Here is a 20,347-nt window from a genome sequence, read left to right as displayed (position 1 = left end):
CTGGAACAGGTTGCCCAGAGAAGTTATGGGTGCCCCATTCCCTGGAGGTGTTCAAGGCCAGGCTTGATGGGGCTTTGAGCAACCTGGTCAAGTGGGAGGTGTCCCTGCCCATGGCAGGGGGGTTGGAACTAGATGATAGTTAAGGTCCCTTCCAACCTAAACCATTCTCTGCAACCGAAGTGTGAAATATTTGCAGACAGCTTGCGAGTTATTTAAAGACACCATATTGAAGGCTTACAGCACATGAATGCTGCTTATTTAAATAGACTTCAAAAGGCCCCACAAAATGTTGGCATGGCTAAACAGCAGCCTAAGGGGAGATGTCTGAAGTAAAACATCATCCTTCTTGACTCCGAACTTTTGTCCAAATGATGAAAATGGAGATTAGTAAAAAAGCTGGAGGATTAAACCTGTAATTCCAATGAGACAGGCAAAAAAATTTTTGATAAATAACTCCCAACAGGCATAAAAACTATCATTAAGTACTTCTTCAAACTCAATAGAAAAGTTTATGGAATATCTCTAGGGTCACTAGATACCTGAGTTGTAAAAGGTGGCTAAAAGGTCACAGCTAAAAAACCTGAAATCGCTTGCACCTACTTTGGCAACACTTATAAAGGTCTTTATGCCGAATATTTCTTAAGAAGGAATGTGATAGAGTATATGACTCAAAACGAAACATCAGTGGAAGAAATTGCAGCTCATTTAAGCAAACAGTGAACAAGGCAACAGGATCGAATGGTATCAAAGTGTTGTGTGCAAGTGTTGTAAGAGGAACTTGTAGTGTGTTACTTGTTGGTTAGCATTGTCTTTCTGCTACAGGTAAAGAAGGTAGCTAGTATGATACCGATACCAGCTTTTTAAAAAGGCAGTGGAGGTATTTGAGAAGCTTTACATCCGTGAGCTTTGTGACTACACGACCCAGATTCATAGAAATGGTAATGAAGACCAGAATTAATTTCATCATTGCCTCTGTAAAGTCTTCGACCAAAGGCTTTTGGAAAGGCTAAGTTGCGTATGGATAAAATGGAAAGTTTTGTAAGGAAAAACTGGAAAGAGAGGACAAAAATGTTTTTTCGTTAATAGGAGGAGTAACTCATTGAATTCCACAAGGCTCTGTGTTAACATTGGTGCGCAGATATAAAGAAAATGGATTAATAGTGAGATGACAAAATTTGTAGATGTTCCAGATTTTACTTGGGTTAGTGTAGTGGCTAGCTATTTGAAGAAAATGGCAGATGCTCAGATTTTGGGTTATGTGGGTTAAAATCATATATGAAATTCGGTGTAGGTAAATGCCAAGTAGTCCAAGTGAATAAGAAGTAGGAAAGAGAATTTTTGTAGACACTAATTGGCCCTGAACTGGTTCTTACCAGCCATCAGTGAAAGATGGAATTATATAGTACATAAAGATCAGTGCAGTTCTCCATAGCAGTGAAAACAGCAAATCCAGTGTTAAGACTTACTAGGAAGGGACTAAAGAACAAAACAGAAACATCATACTGCTTCTGTAGAAATTCATGGCACGTATGCATCTTGAATATTCCTCATAGTGTTGGTATCCTCATCTCAAAAAGGGTACAGTAGACTAGAAGTGGTTCAGAGAGAAGCATTGAGAGTGATTTAAAGGCATGAAACAGCTTTTATGTGAGGAAAAATGACTCAGTTTTTTTTCTTTTTCTGCCTGGGAAAAGGATGACTGTGAAAGAACACAAGAGAGATCTATGCAATCATGAGTGAATAGGGAAGGATTACTTATTACTGTCTTCCAAAGTACAAGAACTGAAGGAGTGGAGTACTAAGTAGGGGCAAAAGATGCCAAATTGAATCAGAACAAACAAAAGAAGATACTTACTCATATAATGTGTAATTAAGCTGAGGTATTCTCTACTGCAAGATGCTGTTGATCCTATAAAGTAGGCTTGATTAAAAAAGCAAGCAGGGAGAAGAAAAAGAGTAGCAATGGCTGTTAAACACAAAAATATCATCCATGGCTCAGGAAGTCCTTGGTAGATGTATGTAGCTGGAACCAGAGGTTGAATATGCGATAATTATTTCTGTGTGCAGTCTTTATACTTTACCATAGACATCTGTTGTTGGTTGTGATTTTTTTTTTTTGTTTTCTATTAAAACATAGAGTTGTAGTCATTATTTCTAAATGCATTTCCAACTATGTAAAGAAGAACATAGTAAGAAAAGACACATTAAATTATACCAGAGTCAAAGCTGCTGCATAGTTTGTCATACAGAATTTGTGTGAGACAGCTCTTAGTTGCAATAATTAGGGCCTGGGGTGAACAGTGCCTCGCCATAACGAGTGCTGTCTCCATGCACTGGACCTCCTTCACTTAAGAGTACCCCCATGCCATCATATTATATGAAAATCTCCATACCGTTGGATATCGCAGTAGATAAATCTGAAATTTGATGTAGTGTGACTGTTCTCAGAAAGCTCAGGTTTTTACTTACTTGATGCTAATGCTGAAATTTCAGTTAGCATCAGATGTTAATTCAGGTCAGTGTCGTATGTTGAATTAAAGAAAAAAAGCATATTACATTGAAATTGTACTTGGGGCAGTTCAGGACTGTTACTTTTATATGGAAGAACTAAATATGTGTTTGGGTATTAAACATTTAAATAATAAATTTTAGGACCCTTTCTGCATGCATATAGTTCATATCAGGGAAGGAACCCTGAAATTTACAGGTGTCTAAAACAGTTGATATCCTTGTAAAACTACCTCATGTCATCATTTTTAATAGCTTCTTAACTTGTTGCATTAGTAATTAAGATGTTGGCAGATACTCACTTGTATTTATTTAGAAAAATGAGTCACCACTGCATTGATGAACTTATTTTGTCAAATGATAGTTAAACATTGACATCAACAAAATAAATACTTGGGGAAAATATATGCATCTGGTTTATTCTTCTAGCTTGTGTTGATTAATAACTCATCTTAAAATCAAGACTTATCTTAACTTGTTCTCATTTCAGCTTTGGATAGATCACAGTCCAAGAGAGATGGAGGTTTTAAAAATAATTGGAGCTTTGATCATGCAGAAGAAAGTGAAGGAGATGCAGAGAAAGAGTAAGGATACTTTTATTTAGGCTATTGAAAGTATAAGTGTCTATTTATAAGTAAATACTTTTTTGTAATTTATTAATAAGAAACAATATATAATATCTTAAAAATTTCAGTGATTAAGGAAAATGGCTTCAAAGAAGTGATTATTTTAAATAGTAAAGTACATAAAAAAGTACATTATAATGTAAAGTTAATTGTGAATGTGGGGCTCACAACATAGGGAACAGTACGTTTCAAGTGTAGTTGTCTTCGGAGCTACTGTGTAATTCTAAGGAACACAGACAAGAAATATGTCAACGTGCAAAGTAAGGAAATGGTAAGAGCAGGGTATCCAAGCAGCTTCAACTTCTCCTTTAGTGGTGATGCTACTTGGTACTTCACAGTTATGATTAAGGTACTTCAGTAGCTGTAGGCCTACATCAAGTTAAACTAAGCTTAAAAGACTGTAGGTTTTCCTCCTGTGTCCTTATCTCACTGGGTAGACTTAAGGCTGGTTTTGTTCCCTGATCATTTATTTCTTTACTTGGTATGTTTGGATTTTGACTAGAACTTAAACCCTGTGTGTGTAGTTTGAATACATACTTTGTCCTTGTGACATTTTATTGTTACTTATATGTTTTCTTGATATTAATGTATTTATTTCCAAAAAGACTAATGAATTGTTAAAAGAACAAGTTTCATACATGAAGAATGCATGTTAGGTATATTTGTTGTTCTTAGATATTTGGAGAGTAGGACCTGCAAGTTTAAAAAGGATTCTGTGGTTCTCTAGTAAGGAGAAATTGAATCCTGTGGTTAAATACAAAAATAATTCTTATATGAATTTATATCCTGTAATATTATGCCAAATATTGTGTGTTGGAAGGGAGATGGGAAAGTAGACACATAACCACTTAGGCTGCAGTAGCAGGCTATGCTGTAATCTGACAAAAACATTGAGAAATGCGATGCTTTAGATATTAAAAAATGAGTTTGGGAGTTCATTGAAGTGTGAGGTAAGCATTAAGAGCTTTTGTCAAAACAGAACTGTATTAGAACTTAAATCGACTTTTTAAAAGGTTCTCAAACTAAGGGCTTTTTAATTTTATAAAATTAAGCTTGCCTTTTTTATTTTTAGCAATTTTACATCCATTTCCGGTGCATAGTAATATGTTTTAAGTGTCATGATAGTACACATAATATAGTTAGTATTTGCATTTTGCTTGTTTTCAGAAATAAAAGTAACTCACTTAAGTAAGCATAGCAGATTTTTTTACTTCTGGTATTTTACTGCTGTTTTCCATCTGTCTCCAGCTGATGTTGACTTAAGAACAGGGAATGAACTATGTATAGTGTACTGATGCTAAAAAAAAAGTTAGAAAAACTGATTGTGGAACATATGTTTTTATATAGTTACATCTATTTTTAAGATTGTATTTCTGAGTGATTTTTTCATTCCTTTCAAATATTCTGTATGATAAACAGTTCTCACATAGCCAGTGTTGAAATTTTATTACCTACTCACATCAGTAAGTTGTTTTTGTATCTGTGAATTATGGAGAATCGTATCTGGAGGTTTTGATAAAAGAGTAGTTGAAAATTGATTTAAACTGGAGATCCTGCCTTTTTTGTTTACCCGTCCTCTGATACCATTTCAGGCAACTTCTCACTCCCTCCAGACAGCTATGTGTTTTAAGCTGCCCACGTTTACTCTTGGTAACACCTGGGGTTTTCTGTCTTGATGGTATTGTAAGCTTTGAGCATTTTGAAAAAAAAAAAAAGTGTATTTCTGATACGTTTTTACTTTATATAACAAAATATTGACAGAACGGAATCTTTAGAAAACAAATTATTTGACAGTAAATTGTCCTTTTCTTTCTTAATTCCCTTTACCCTTAGTAGAACGTTTCAAAGATAAGCAGCTTTAGTTCACAAAATTCTTCCAGCATAAAGCTTTGCATCCCCCCAATATTTTGAGCATACTATTGTTTCAGTGGCCAGTCCTGCCCAAACCACGACAAATAAGTATGTAGTCTGGCAGGTTTTTAAAATGTCATTGGCTATGCTGTGCTGGTATTTACTAGCAATTTTTGTAACTTACTGCATTTCTGGGTGGAGAAAGCTGTAAATCTGAAGGAAGCATCTGGATGCATCTCATGCTTGTTGTTGAGGCACTAGCAGTGTCTGACCTTGTCACAGCTTTTTGCCCTCTTAATGGCAGACACACAATAAGTTTGTTTTGAACTGGCCCAAGAATAACATTCCAGCACTTAAAGGATTGGCTGTGTTCTTATATTACCCCATAGGACCTGTGCTAATGTTTTTGGTCAATACTGGATGTCTGTTTGGATTATCTTTCTTCAGTGAAATGAACACAAAATAACGTGGCTAATGAATTCCTACCAAAGCAATTTTTAGAATAGGTAGATTATTTTAAAAGAATTGTTTTGTTTAACTTATTTGGGTAATTAGATAGGCTGTGTTGTAATGGTGAGGTGTTGCATAATGAACACAAAAAGAGTAAAGAACTTTGTAAACTGAAGAAGACTTGGAAAAATTGAAGATCACCCAACACAACATATACATTTTAAAATGCTACTAGAATTGATACTTGGCATGGAACTAGAGTTACAGAAATTGAAAGTGGTAATTGACAAGTATCTTATCCCAAAGTAAATGCCTGCAGATAATCTTCAGTCCACTTGAAAGAGTAAAAGTATCATTTTTGATGATTTACAAGATTTGATCTACTCAAGATGGCAATCAAGATAATAGCAAGTGACTCGAGACTTTTCTTGCTTTGTTCTTGGAGATCACACAGAAGAGAAATCTTTATGCAGAACAGTAGGAAAAAAAGACCAGTTGGTCAGCTGAACACACTGAAACCTGTGTAGACCATCACAGAATAAATGATGGAAATGATGTGTGTCTTCTGTAGCAGAAGACATGAAAGGATGTCATACTTATGCTAACGTGGCCAAAGTAATATATTAATTGAATTGATTTCTGAAATTAACATCTTATAAGATGCTTCTAGTTTACAGGTGATTGTTCTTGAAGTGTCTTGGATAATTTATGTTTACTTCCTTTTTAATATCTGGGTAAATGGTTTTGAAATATGTCTTGATATGCCCCGCAGTGGTCTTGTAAACTGACAGACCTGGTTTTCTCTTGGCTGTCATACTGGATTTTAATAGTCCAGACTTGGTCCTTCCACTGAGATTTGTTCAATAATAGCCTTATCAAAAAACTGAATACAAAGAAATGTGTGTCTCTAGTTTATTTGTGCTATGGTGTCCTTTCTTAACTAACATTTTCTTTCAAAAACTCTTATTTATTTTTTTTTCTTTCACTTAGGGGTATAAACTGCTTGTTCCTTTGTATTCGTGACTGGAAAAGCAGTGATACTTTTTTTTTTTTTTATTTCTGTTTAGCTTTGTTCCAGTACTTTTTTCCTTTTTCTTCCTTTCTCAAACGCCCCCGCCTACCCATTTGTATAGATGTTTTATCCTTCTTTTGTGACCCTGTTAGTAAGGCCCTATAACCTTTAAATTGATAAAAACCCTTTTGTTCAGAGCCTCAGTTCTTAATTTTTAGCAGTTTTAGTTAAAGTTATTTTTAATGGGATGTCACTGTGCATGAGTTGAATAATAACACTACTTCTCTTATGCCTCTGATATCAGGGCTTTTTTAACTATGCTGCCTACCACCATGTAATTTAAAATAAAGAATGTACACAGTGTGCAGTGAGGGGAAATTTGTCAGCCTCCTGTTTTTGTATGTAAGAGTTTTGAGAAAGAAATTCCAATTACATTTGAAACATGGCTAGATCAGTTGGTAGTTGATAGAAATATGCTTGCAGATCATTGGAGTGTTAGAAATTTTTATTCTAATATGAAAACATCTCTCTCTGGTTCCCTGGTTAAAAGTGACAAATTGTGGAGGCATAGCTTCCTCCCAGCAAGACCACTGAGGTTTCATTTCTGTAGTGTTAAAACGTTATTGTCTGGTATGTGGGAGTGTGGTATAGTGGATTTTTTTTCCTGTCTGCTATAAATTACATCATTTAAGCAGGCAACTGTAAGCATGTGATGCATGAGCAAATAGACATTACTCAGTTGCTATGTATTCTACTCTCTGAAAAAAACAGCCTTTCTGGTACTGATGCATATACTTTGCAGTTTGTAAAGTCTAAAAATATTGGTTCTTTAAAGACATCCAATTCCCAAATATTTTTTTTAGTCATGTCATCTTAGTTGCATCATAAGGGTTATTCATGTTCAGTTCGATGTAAGGATTTTTTTCAGTGTTTTGTTCATTTGCAGTCTGTTACCTTCCCTTCTCTCTCACGCACCCAAACACCCTCTGTTAAAATGGTTGCAGTATTGTGGCATCTTGAAGCCCTAAATGTACACCCTCTGTACAATGGCATTTTTAAAATTGTCATGACTTTTGTACAAGCTGGAGCTGAAGAACAAAAACACATCTAGAGGTGAAATGATGTGGCTAGGTGAACACAATAGGTGAATGCCAGAGCTGCAGGTACCTACCGTAGGTTGCTGTTCATGTCTGTGCTGCAGGGTTTTCTTTGTGCTCTAGGATTTGGAAAATTTCTGAAATCGTTGAACTTATTGTCTTCTGATGAAGGGTTGAGAAAGCTCACTGAGCCTCCCTTGAAAGAATAATTTATCCTGAAAGAGAATTTAAAAAAATGTTACAGTATTTTAAAATTGTAATATCCATGCATAGTCTGTACAGAAGTACAACTATACTCTTGTCTTTGTGACACTGTATATTGGAAATTAGTGATGATCCACTACACTGCTTTACCATTACACACTTAGTATTCTGTGGTCTGTAGACGAAAGGAAAATACAACAGTGCCACTGGCTGAGTGTTGACACTTATATCATTCTTCCCATATCAAAACCAACTGTGTGCACAGTCTTATCTCCTGAAGCTCCAGGGTCTGCAATTCTCACCCTATGAGTCAAGAACATTTTTTTCTTTCATTTTATTTGATGTAGGGATATCCGTATTATATAAGGTGGAGGAATAAATTGTAACATGACAGGAAATCTTGTGCATGGAAGAAGTTTTTAGGAAAATGGGGGGTGGTGGTACTGGGTGGTTACCTATATATAAAGAGCGAAAGTCACTGTGTATATTGCAATCAACATATCATACCTGCAGCTAAGAAATGTTTCCACCTTCACCTCCATCATTGTTTCTCTCGTGTAGTTGTTCCCTTAGAACTCCCGGCATAACTGCTTGTATTCTTAAGTAATTTCTGCCTGAATGATCTTAATTAAAAACCCCAAAACCATGCAATTACAAGTTGGCTAACATATTTTTTTGTTGTGGCCAAGAAAGGAGTAACCTTACCAGGATTGATGAGAAGGGCTTATCTGCAGATTGCTTCTCCTGGAAGCAAGAATGTGTTAGCCTGATCTAGTTGCTATCAGTATACAATGTTTGATTGGGGTTTTAATTTAAATACACATTTGAGGATAATTGCCTATGACTAGAAAGATACGTTTTCACAGGATCATGGTGTGGGTTTCTTTTTGTTGCATCTTCTTCCCCATTATAGTAGCTGAAGTTTACAGACATAAAAGTACTACAGAAACACATTTTAATGAAAAGTTGAGCCAAACTGAATACGCTATTTTTAGGAAGACGTATTTTGGCAGTAATTCCTATGGGATAAAATTCAGTTATACGTAAGTTCTTCTCCTAAAGCAGTGTGAAGTTTGCAGTTTTAAACTACATACTTGAACATTGATATGCGTGAACAAACTTAGACTATGTTTTATAGATAAATTTAGCATTTGACTTAATTTATGCATAGGGTTGTATAGAATCTTTCATGTCAGTAACATTGCCATAACAATATTGAAGGTTCAGTAGTATTCTCTATTTTTAATTAATAACATTCTTTTAATTTTGCTTTTGTGAAATAGTTTAATATACACTTTAAGTTCAGGTTCACATAACAACATCTGGATCACTACGTTGTCTGCTTTATGTTCCTGATGTTTTGGGCATGTATACACAATGTGAATGTGATGCATTTAAATTTAAAGAGCAAAGGGGAAAAAAAAAGCCCCTTTGTGTGTTTAAAATGTTGTGATGGTGCTCTGTTGCATTACAATGAATCTGCTTTTCTCTCCCACACCTATCTAGTGAGGCAAATCTGCTCAGCGTAGATGACAGTGATGGGCCATTCAGTCCCAATGAAGAAAGAAAGGTAAATACTCTGTTTATCTCTGTTGAAAATGTATCTTTAAAGCTTGCTGGGTTCTTTAACAATGTTGCTTAGTCATCTGTGTGGCATTGCAAAATTAAAGTTTCTGTGTTGATTTAGCAACATATGCACAAGCTGTCTTTCTGCCTACCCTTCATGTTATTTTTTCCTCTTACTCCTGTAGATCTTGTTGATTTGCATAGTGTTCTGAAAATATGAGCGTGAATAACTACGTTTAACTGTAGATAGTTGTCATTAATGGGATTATAATTTTTAATTAAAAATATTAATCCTTATATCCCTTGATTGCTTACTGTCAGATTCCCAGTTTTGTATGCATATATATGTGTGTGTGTGTATATATATATATATAAAAGGAGAAGATACATAGGCAACCCCATGCTTTTGTTTTGGTTTTTTTTTTTTTTTTCATGTATACTGAAATAGCTTAGAACTGCAAGATGCTTCATAACACCTTGAAAATATTCATATTTTGTTTAGTAAGGAATTCTGGTGAGTAAGGGTGTAGACGGGGTATATTTTACTTGAAATTTGGCACAGAAGTAGTCTGAAAATGAAGCCAAAGTAATATTTATATAAATATTTTGCAATTTGTTTTTTTCCTTTTAACTTTTATACAAGTATTTTAATATATGTGAATTCTCTTCTTACAGTCACTTCGTTGTCGGCCTGGAGCTGTCGGCACTAGTGGTGATTTCATAAAAACATATGCAAGGCGAGGCAAAGCTGGAAGCTTGAGACTTTTTAAAGGGAACTCAATTGGCCTCAACATGATGGGAAATAGCAAGAAACTGAGGTACTACATTTAGTTTTATGTTTACTTATGTACTCGATCGTTGATATAAATCAATGCTAAATGAAAAGAACTTGTACATTTTCATTATCTGCCGTGCATTTTAAGAAGCTACGCTGTTGTGTGCTTCTGAGCAAAGATAGAAAACTAGGTTGTTAAGGTCTTTCCTTTTCCAAAATGTTAAATAGTGTGTTAGTAAAATACTACAAGATTATTAAAATAGAGCATTCACTGGCATAGTTGTCAGTGCCTTGCCAATGTTGTCAGCATGTGTTATTGTTTCCTCTACGCAGTGCTATCAGGTAGAAGAATATTTCTAACATGCCCATCAAGAATTTCTTTCCATGACTGTGAATTGCCAAGGTTAACTCAGGATGCATTTTCTGTTTTTCTTACTGCAAGATATCATTTGATTTAGGAGTCATGGACTATTCCTTTAAAGGATTCGGCAAATATCCATACTCCTACATGATATTGTGAGATTGTCACTTGCGTTTAGAGCTGACAGGAACAGTGTTTAAGCATTCTGTGCTGTACTTGCTTGTTACTACCATCCCTAGCTTGTAACAGACTAATCTCTTTATTTAGTATATAATAAAAAGTGATACATTCATGTAACTTCCTCTGGGAATGTTTCATATTGCTACACTGCACTCAATTTGGTTACCTTTGCAGGAAGGAAAAGTTCATCAGATAGCTAGCTATAGTTGGGCCAGTCATCAAATACCTAACCCATACATAGCTGTATGAGGGATGTCCTTGTCTTCATTCTTGCGTGCTGATCCATAGAGCTTTGTTGTTTAGTGGGACCATCTTATCACAGAGTCATTTGAGAAAATAAATCCTTGAAGTCATGTGTGATGTGTGTCATCTGCTGTTCTCATCTTTGAGCCTGATGTACAGGGAACAAATCCAGAATTTCCAATCTGGACTGGTGGTCCATCAGTTTGATAGAGAAGAACGAATACAAAAGTCATTGCCTTCCCAGTGTCCAATAAAACACGAAAGCGATCATTGCATTCTCTTCACAGATGTTTCGGACCTGGTCAGATCAGACCTGCAGATCAGACATGATCATACGTTTATGAAAAAGATTTTACTTAGCTTTTTGGTGAGAGTGCACCTACATTTTCCCTGCTTCCCTTTGATAAGAATACAGACAGTGTCTTGATTTTTGAGATAGACTAATAGGATCTTATATGGAACTTAAAAACCTTTTTTTGAATAAAATGCATTTAATAATGGCAAGTTTTTTTTGTTATAGATTAAAAGTTGTGCCATTGCACAGGAGTCTGTTATTTTTCAACACATCTAAGCACTTCCTTTGCAGCTCTTGGTAACTCTGAACATCACTTTTCTTTCCTTTCATCCCTTTTTAAAATTCTTTTTACATTTACATAAATTAGCATAGTACTTCATTATCCTTGATTTATGTGATGTAAATGATGTTTTGTGTTTCAGTCTTTAATTTTTAGTACACACAACAGATTTATAAGATTATATCCAGATTTCTACCTTGCTGCTCTTCAAATTGGGCAGTTCTTAGGGAATCACCTTGGTTATTCCATTCTTTAGGATTCTGTTCTTGAACATAGACATAAAGATACAAATGCCTGTTACAAATCTGTCAGGACTTCTTTGCTCTGTTTTAGTAGTGAAGAAGCCTGTGCAACATTACATTTGTGGCTTGTTTTGAGTACACCTAACCATTTAAAATAAGATTTCTCTAATCCTCTGGAAACTAGAATTTTCTTCTGTCTGTCTGTGAGATTTGTAGTGAAATCCAACCTTACTATGTAATTTTTCTCCCTTTTTCTATTAAAGCAGTCATACTTGACTGTGTATGTATATGTTTTTCTTAAGTTCCAGAAGGGTATGTTTGTTTCATTTTGTTTTTAAGGTAAGTAATTGCTGAGGGTTTTTTAGACAGTCTAAGCAGTTTCAGGCATTCTGTTACTTGCATTGGGACTTCCTTCTATTGACAAATAAAATGTTATAAACCTAAGACCTAGTATGATTCATAAAATTCAACTAAAAAAAATAAAATCTGTTCCACCTTCTTGTTAATAAACTGTCAGTAATGAAGGAATTTAGTTGGGAATAATGGATGCGTGCAGGCAACTATGACTGCCATAAACACTTGGTACTATGAGTTCATATTTAATAACTCAGATTTTGGTCACTAAGGCTGCTTGAAAATGTGATTACGCTGTAAGTGATTATCTTGATTTAATAATTTAATTGTGACAGCAATGTGTGTCTTTCATAACACACGTATCACAATAAAATCCCCAAATCAGTAGAGGTTTGTGATCCAGTTACTGTCTGTAGCGGAGATTGCTGGCATGTTCACTTTGACATGCAGCATGGAAGGTGGGTAATAGTTGTCCTTTCAATATTGGGACTCTTCAACTAGAGAAAATTCTGAAGATTGATCGTGCAGTTAAGCTGCTAGATTTAGTACAAGAAGATAAGCTACTTGAGATTCTTGAGCTGTTCATGGTGATTTTTATCACAAAGTTGAAGTCTTTTTTTTTTTTTTCCCCCCACCTTGTTTGCAGAATAGGGATTAAAAACTTTTCAGATCAGTGGAGCTTGACTCAAATTAGTGTTATTGTAGTACAATATTCCCTAAAATTCAGGGAATGAGTGATAGGAAAATGGGATATGCAAGGACAGTGATAAGAAACTTTCCCTGTACATATCCACTTGCATGTACAAAAATTTAAACCAAGCAAAACATTATCATCTGTTATCTGGTTAAGCAAATCCAGTCTCAAGCTCTAACTTAACCCTAATAGTTTTTGGGGGCTTTTTTGGTTTGTTTTATTTTTAATCATGAGGTCTTACTTTAAATTGCTTTTATCCTTGCTATTTTCAATAACGTGTATCAAAATTTCTGACTTCCTTATGTCTATTTTAGATTTTTTTTGTGTAATATTTCATAAAAAAAGTTAATTTGGCAAACAGCAGAATTAATGTAGTCTATAGTTGTGTCCTGTGTTCCTGAAATTTCATGCTTCCATTACTTCTAGATCCATCCCTTTGCCCAGTGCAAGATTCCTGTGTGCTTTGCCTTTTTAATCTGTGGTGATAAGAAGTTCTATCAGCTGATAGAAAGTGGCAGTGTAACCTTGTTTTCATCAGAGCCTAAACTTTAAATAATTCTGTTGTTTCTGAGGTCATGTCAGGGAGAGATATATCGTTAATATATTGTAAGTTCTTTGAGGCTTCTAGAACATTTCTTCTTTCAAGGAACTTTCTGATCGGTGGATCACGCTGGTTTTAGTGTTGTATGTTAATTTTCTTGAAAATTTGCTGAAACTTGCAAACCCAGATTTCAGTTTGGATGTGCCCATTTTGCAACTTGCTAGGACTTTATGATTAAATTTTTGGGTGATTTTGTCTGCACTGGGTATGTTCTATTCAAAGAACAGGATTGTAGAGCAGATTGTGTTTTATGGCTGTCCTACTTGGAAGCATATCTGATGCCATATGAACCATTTAAGTGTGCTATCTAGAACAGTCTGCTTTGACTCAAATCTGATCACCCAGCAGGCTGCGATGTTCTATTCCAGCACCTACTGGAGTTTCTCACTACTTGAGCGTGAGGCAGAAAGCAGAAGCGCTGCATATCAGGTTTTTTTCTGCTGCAGGGGCACAAGACTTTGTGACAAGAGTTTCCCAATCACGATAGTTTGGCAAAGCTAAAACTTCATATGCTAGGAAAGAGAGTTTTACCATTTAGTTGGTTTTGATAGGTCTTGTTGTGTTGCGTTCATGGTTATGTTATGATCAGTCAGATCATAACAGTCATCTTATGATCAGTCAGAAATGCTCTGAAAGCTTCTAATATTCACTTATGATACTTGATATAAGGCTCCCAAAAGGGTTTGTAGTGCTAAACTGAAAAGAAATTCAAAAAGCAAGCTCGCAGTTTGCTCAGTTTCACTTTTTGGGGAATGTAGAGGAAGGATTAGGAATTGGTTTGCAGCTTTTGGGGGTTTTTTGATACTTCAGGTTTTTTCATTGTTCATAACAGGACAAGTGGCAGGAGCAAAAATTCTGTTGAATAATATTTCTGAGAAATATTTTTAATCAATCAGAATGCTTTTTCACGTGATTTTATTTAGTGCAAATAAGATTTCCAGGCAATTTTACAAGCAAAATGTAAGCGTTGTAGTTCCATAATTTGAAACCGTTTGCGTTATCAACATGCTGTCTGTTAAAAGTTCCATGTTTTTTGAGCATTTCAAATGTAGTATTGTGTGTCCTGTCACAGAAGTGCGTAGGATAATTGTTAGGCTCTAACAATCTTTGAAGGAATACTGTATTATTGATCTACCATATCTTTATATCAGCTTTTACTAGAGAGGGTAATGGCAAGTAATCTTCTCTCCAGAATTACTTGTTTTACACAGTAATGGGATTAAAGTGTTAAAAGGCAGCAAATGAAGAAACCAAAGAAATGCTGAAAAACATTAGTGAATATACTATCTCTGTGCAGAGTCCTGCTGAGATATTTGAACACCTGAGAATCCTTCTCTTTTTTTTTTTTGAGCTCTGTTGTGTTTTTTGGTTACCAGCCATCTTATTTCTTTTCCCATATGAGTAAGAAGATGAGGGAGATTTCTGCATGTGCAATGTTACGAATTTCGAAATGTTTGCATGTTGTGCCCTCTAAGGCACATTAAAGAAGTTAAACATTATGCCTTGATAAAATGTGTAGATGGAAGTATGAAATTAATTATAAATGGGTTTTAATTCATTAAAAAAGGCTGTGTCTTTTTGCAGTGATGGAGATGAGTAAAGGAGAGCTGGTTCACAGTGTTTTGGGTGGCAATAAAATTTAAAAATTCTTTAGTTTTTCTTCCAGGGAAAAAAAAAATATAATTGTGTATATTCTGATTGGTCTATCGGAATGTTTTTGTGCCTGTCAGAGGATCCTAACAAGTTGTATTATTGATTCAGAAATACCTTGTTGTTTTTTTGTTTTGTATGGCTGTTATTGTAAAAGCAGGACACCACAGTTTTTAGCTAAGATGATGTACAAATACACCAGAGTCTTTTCTTTAACCATTTTTCTGTATGTTTGCAGTGAAAATGCTCAGAATATGTCTTGTCCTGTAACTGTGGTACATGGTAGACGTTTTCACCATGCACATGCACAGACAGCAGTAGTAAAAACAGCAGCCCAAAGGTAAGACTATATTTGTTCCTCCAGATGTTCAATTCAAAAGAATCTTTTCTGGTTTTGTATTTAATGGTTTCCCTTTTGCTATGAAGTGTTTTAAGGAAACGTAAGTAATTACATGGTGCATTCTTGAGCTTTGATCTTAATTACTGAAGTTTCATAAAACTTACTGTTCAGAACTTATTATATAATCTTAGAATTTACTAACCACACTATGGCACATATTCAGTAGGAGAGCACCTGCTAATGTAAATACACTTAGAAAATACTTTGAAATGGACAAACATAGTATGCGGTAGAAATTCACATAACTGACAACATCATCAAATACCAATTCACAGAAACTCCAGCTTGAATAAAATCCAGCTAAAGATTAGGTTATAGATCTGTTGATCCTATATGGTCTGTAAATACAGCATAAAACATATAAACTGGGACATCTCACAGAAGCAAGGCTTTGCATTTATATAAATAATTGTTAGAATGGACAGCTGGAAATTGGAGAATCTTACTCAGCTATGCTGAATTAAACTTCATTGTTTTGAAAACTTAAAACTATATCAGACTTCTATAAATTGCAGGGTTGTTTTTAAATTTCTGTTACAGGCTTTTCACACCCAATGTGTATCACAAACATATGAGATAACCATTGCTTTAAGGAATTTTCCTGCAAAATTTGTCCATTCAGAGCTCTTTTTATCTGTGAATTTCATGGATTTCCACCAGCCTACAGGAGTGCTTCATCCCGTCAGCGTTTTGTAGCCTCCATTTTCTGCCCCCTTTTTACCTCTCTCTTTTTTGGTGTAGATTTTTTGGAGTGGTGGGATCATACACAGGCATCATCCTCTTTTCATCCCACTTCCCTTGCTTACATTTGCTATCTTCAGAAAAACAAAGCCCGTATACTAATGTGAACGAATGATGTGATCCAAACATATATTAGGGTAATCTGGCATTGAAGAAACAGGCAGAAAAACGGATTTTGCAGTCCTGTCCCTGAGGATCTACACCATTGTTGCCTCCTTCCATTTCAAACTGTACTGTCATCTGTAAATGGAAAATAGTGTGGATGTTTCCTTCCCCTTAGTAATAGGAGATGCAGTAGTAGAGATCTCCCTTTTCATTTCTTCCTGTCATGGCAAGGCAGGGATGACTAAGGAGGATTGGCAGAACTTTTCCCACAAATTATCTGAAAGACGATGAGGTGTATGTTACCTGTGTGTTTTAGGCTGAACCAGCTGTGCTCTTTGTGCTCTTTTCTTCTTACATGCAGTCCTTTTTAGAATATTTTTGTTCAATATTCCATGGAGGAAAGCATGGGGCATCTCTTAAGCATTCATGCCCTTATCTATCTTTTTTTTTTTTTTGTAATTCTAAGGGTTAAAATCTTGACCTACAGTGCTAATTAAAATGATTCAAAGTAAGCAAAATCATGCAAGACTGCTCTTTCTTGAATTGCCGAATGTTGACCTTAATAATATCAGTGTACTTGATTAAGCTTTGTTTTTAAGGTGGTTCTTCGAAACCGCCATCTTATCTAGTTAAGTGCTGTAGGCTTCTTCAGCATGCAGGAAAGTCTGCTCCAGAGATTCTTGATCTTGAGGGGATGTTAGACGTGCCAGCTTGCCTTTCTCACCTAGGTGACTTGCTTCTTTATAAGCCTACAATGTAATGTGGAAAAAAAAAATAAAAGTAGCGCCTTCATATGTGTGACACACAGAAAGAAAACTAATGCATAATATAGGCAACCTGAATATTGCATGAAGTAATTGGATAATAGTCATCTTGAATGTTTCTAAATGTGTTTTCTTTCAGGGTTGTTATTATAGTTCATTTACGTTAACAACAGAGAGTTAACTCTTATGCTAAGAATATTTTAGGAGTTTCAAAGGCAGGAAATAGTCATAACAATTCCAAGCAAAGTTTTGCTACTGGAGGATGTCAGAACCAGTATGATCTAATTGACTGAGGGTGAGCTTTACATAGGAACTATGCAAAGGATTTTTAATGCCAGTATCTTTTGACACTTGATGCAATTGACTGCTTCTGAAAGGTTCTAAATCTGTTTCTGAGTTAGAGGGTTGAAAATTAATAGAACATGTCCTCCTGATATGCTTTTTTACTTAATTAAAAAAGAAGGGGGATCTTAAGGCTTCTTGATATGGAAAATGTAGGTTTATGAATGACAAGACAGTAGTTGTTAGAAAAAAAACCAAACTAAAATAGGACTGTAAAACTGTTCATAATACAAAATTCCAGTGCATATAAACCATGTAATTTTTTTTGGTGGTACATTTTTAGTTTTTTGGGAACTTTTTAGTATCTTTTTTTGCTGGTTTTTACTAATGTTAAACAATTGTTGAGTTTAAAAGTAAGTTCTGATGGTGTCTCCTCAGAAAGGAGTACATGCAGAGAATGTGGATGGCAAACCAAGAATAAAATTCTAGGTATATATCCAGACAAAAAAAAAATCTGGTAGCATGGAAATTGAGTTCTAATGTGTTGGGCTTTGTTGCTATACTACTTGAAAGCCAACACAAAGTTGCGTTCTTTTACATTGTTTGCATTTCTAGAATTGTTTTATGGTATGGTGATCAGTAACAACATGGGGAAAATAGTTTTAACTAACCTAATGTATTGTTCTTAAATGTCCAGTGCATTATTGAAAGGGTGATGAAAAATAAAACCATGATTAAATTAGTTCTGAGCGGATTGAGTCTCGGGCACTGACGTTACAGATTTCGTTATTTATACTAGGTTCTTTGAGTGGGGACAGTGTCACATGGGGCAAGCTAATTATGAAACTTGGCTGTAATCTTTTTCAAGTTGAATTTGGAGCTTGTGATTTGTACTGTATTTCTCATCTTCAACTTTTTTTGCACATGCATGTTAATTTAAGATCTGGCTGAGTATCTGTTTCACTCTTATTTCAAATATAAGCTTCCAATACAACAAAATTGGGCATTTCAAAATAATATTTTGATAAATATTATTTGTGTTTTTTCCAGTGAAATCTGGGGATGAACTTAAAATTTGTTCACTTCTGATAAAACAGATTTTCAGATACAGTGTAGCCTAGTGTTGTAGTTGGTTCAGACTATTTTGCTTCATTTAATGGACACGTGGTTCTATCTTACGCTATTGACTGACTGTTCTCCAAGACTTGGCATTGGAATAGCATGTATGTACAGCATGTCTAACAAATATTAATGCATGAGCTGCATGAAGCAATTCATATGGACACTGCTCGCTATAATTCCTGGGTCTGTCCAGGATTCTCATTTCTTAATCTTTCTGAGATGTAAAAGTGATAATTCTTTAAGTGCGTTGTATTAATATGGGATTTAGTGGGCTTGGCAGTGTTACATTTATGGTCAGACTCAATGATCTTAAAGGTCTTTTCCAACCTAAATGATTCTTTGATTTTTAAAACAAGCAAGGCATCTAATGTAATGACAGTGTACAGTATTAGGCATTCTGGAATTTTTTTTCCTGCCTTTAAGTTTCCTTAGCATTAAAATTTACAATTCTCAATAGTGTGACCCTCTGTAGCACCTGTAAACAGTTAATGCAAGTTATGTATTAACTGTGCCAAGGATACAAAGATACTGGATATGGCTCCATGCAAGACGTGGTTTAGATCTGACTGCATTTATAAATTCAGATGTGACCTGCACAAAACCAGTGTTTATTAAAGCTAGGTCCAGTTGGAAGCAATTTTTCCCCACTTCCATGCAGCATTGGCTGATTACCTCCACCCCAGCCTAAGTTGCAGTGGTCATGTTCAGTTTTGAAATCCTTTTACTCTCTTCCAAGAACCCACAGCGCTGTGGAGATTGAATATGTTTTCGTACTGGGCTTTGTAGGATTATCATGATTACCTTTTTACCTGGTTTGCTTTCAATCCTGCTGTTCTTCTGGGTAACAGTTAGAGAGTATGCTCTATTCTTGTGAGTGTTCTGTTTGTAAAAAGGAAAGGAGAATGAGTTTTATTACTCTGTAATATTATTACTCTGTTTAATTTGACAGAAGTAAAACACAAACCAGTTTGTTCTGGTTTAGTGTAATGCATATATTACAGAAGTTTGTTAGGCTTTTGATATTTGGGAGGAACAGCCACGTAGATTAAAAGCTTACAGCATTCCATATGGCGAGTTTTGAAAAAGCAGGAGAGATAACGATACTGTTTTACAGTTGTCTTTGTGCTGTGCTTAGTAAGATCTATTTTTATATCACTCTTGGTATATGCAAAGGACCCGAGTTGTGAGCACCAACTACATTCACTGATGTTAAAGGAGACACTTCTGAAACTAGTGGCCCTAATTCGTGAATTGGAGATTCTTCTTAGCAAAAACCTGAGGAGGAGGCTGGTTGCTTCTGTTTATCCTTCTCTATCCAGTAGTTGATTGCACGTGGTCTCCTAAATATTTAAGTAGTGCTTTCTGAATTGTTTTCCCCCTCAATTTAAGCACTTAAATATTTTTTGAAGAGTTGGAAAGAAGTTGTTATGTAAATTGGTTTTATCTCCTTTCGTATGGCAATCGGGGATTGGAAATGGGGCTTTATCTTAATTCACCTATTAGGATTCTGTCATGTCCGGTTCTACATTGCAGTGAATTAAGTGAGACAACTGGGTTGAGTTCAGAATTAGCAAATTTTATACATTGAAAAAGAGGCAAGACAATGTAGTATTTAGGCCACTGACCATTGCTGTCTGTCAAGTAGCATTTGTTTGTGTGTTTATAATTACTGTTACAAAAATGCTGTGAAAAATAATAATGCTCATTTGAAAACTAGTCCAGTGAGTGCAAGAGACAATGAAACAGTTCCAGTTTATATTTAATAACTTGAATTTAGTGATGTGCAACACGTGTGGGGCTTTGCATCTTATGTTTTTTTTTCTTTTTTCATATTTTAAGCAATCTGGACCGAAAGGAAAGGTAAGCTTACTGTTGATGAAATGAGCATGGCAATGAGCATTAAGAAAACTACCTGAATGAGTGCTTTATCAGTGCTAGTTAAAG

The 20,347-nt window shown here is 35.3% G+C and overlaps 1 protein-coding gene across 3 annotated transcripts in view; it reads left to right on the top strand.

The window, feature by feature from the left end:
* Nucleotides 1-20,347, top strand: part of SENP6 (SUMO specific peptidase 6) — an 86,083-nt gene that overhangs the window by 20,418 nt on the left and 45,318 nt on the right. The window contains exons 2-6 of one of the 3 annotated variants that reach the window (XM_054194102.1): nucleotides 2,999-3,092; nucleotides 9,255-9,318; nucleotides 9,990-10,132; nucleotides 15,228-15,329; nucleotides 20,243-20,263. In XM_054194102.1, coding sequence (XP_054050077.1) covers nucleotides 2,999-3,092; nucleotides 9,255-9,318; nucleotides 9,990-10,132; nucleotides 15,228-15,329; nucleotides 20,243-20,263 — 424 coding nt within the window. The remainder of the gene's footprint in view (nucleotides 1-2,998; nucleotides 3,093-9,254; nucleotides 9,319-9,989; nucleotides 10,133-15,227; nucleotides 15,330-20,242; nucleotides 20,264-20,347) is intronic. The other 2 variants (XM_054194105.1, XM_054194104.1) reach the window with 2 other exon arrangements.

Source organism: Rissa tridactyla, chromosome 3 (genome assembly GCF_028500815.1).
Source record: "Rissa tridactyla isolate bRisTri1 chromosome 3, bRisTri1.patW.cur.20221130, whole genome shotgun sequence".
Classification (NCBI taxonomy): domain Eukaryota; kingdom Metazoa; phylum Chordata; class Aves; order Charadriiformes; family Laridae; genus Rissa; species Rissa tridactyla.
Note: the sequence above shows the minus strand (reverse complement) of the source record. Positions and strands in the feature narration are given on the sequence as shown.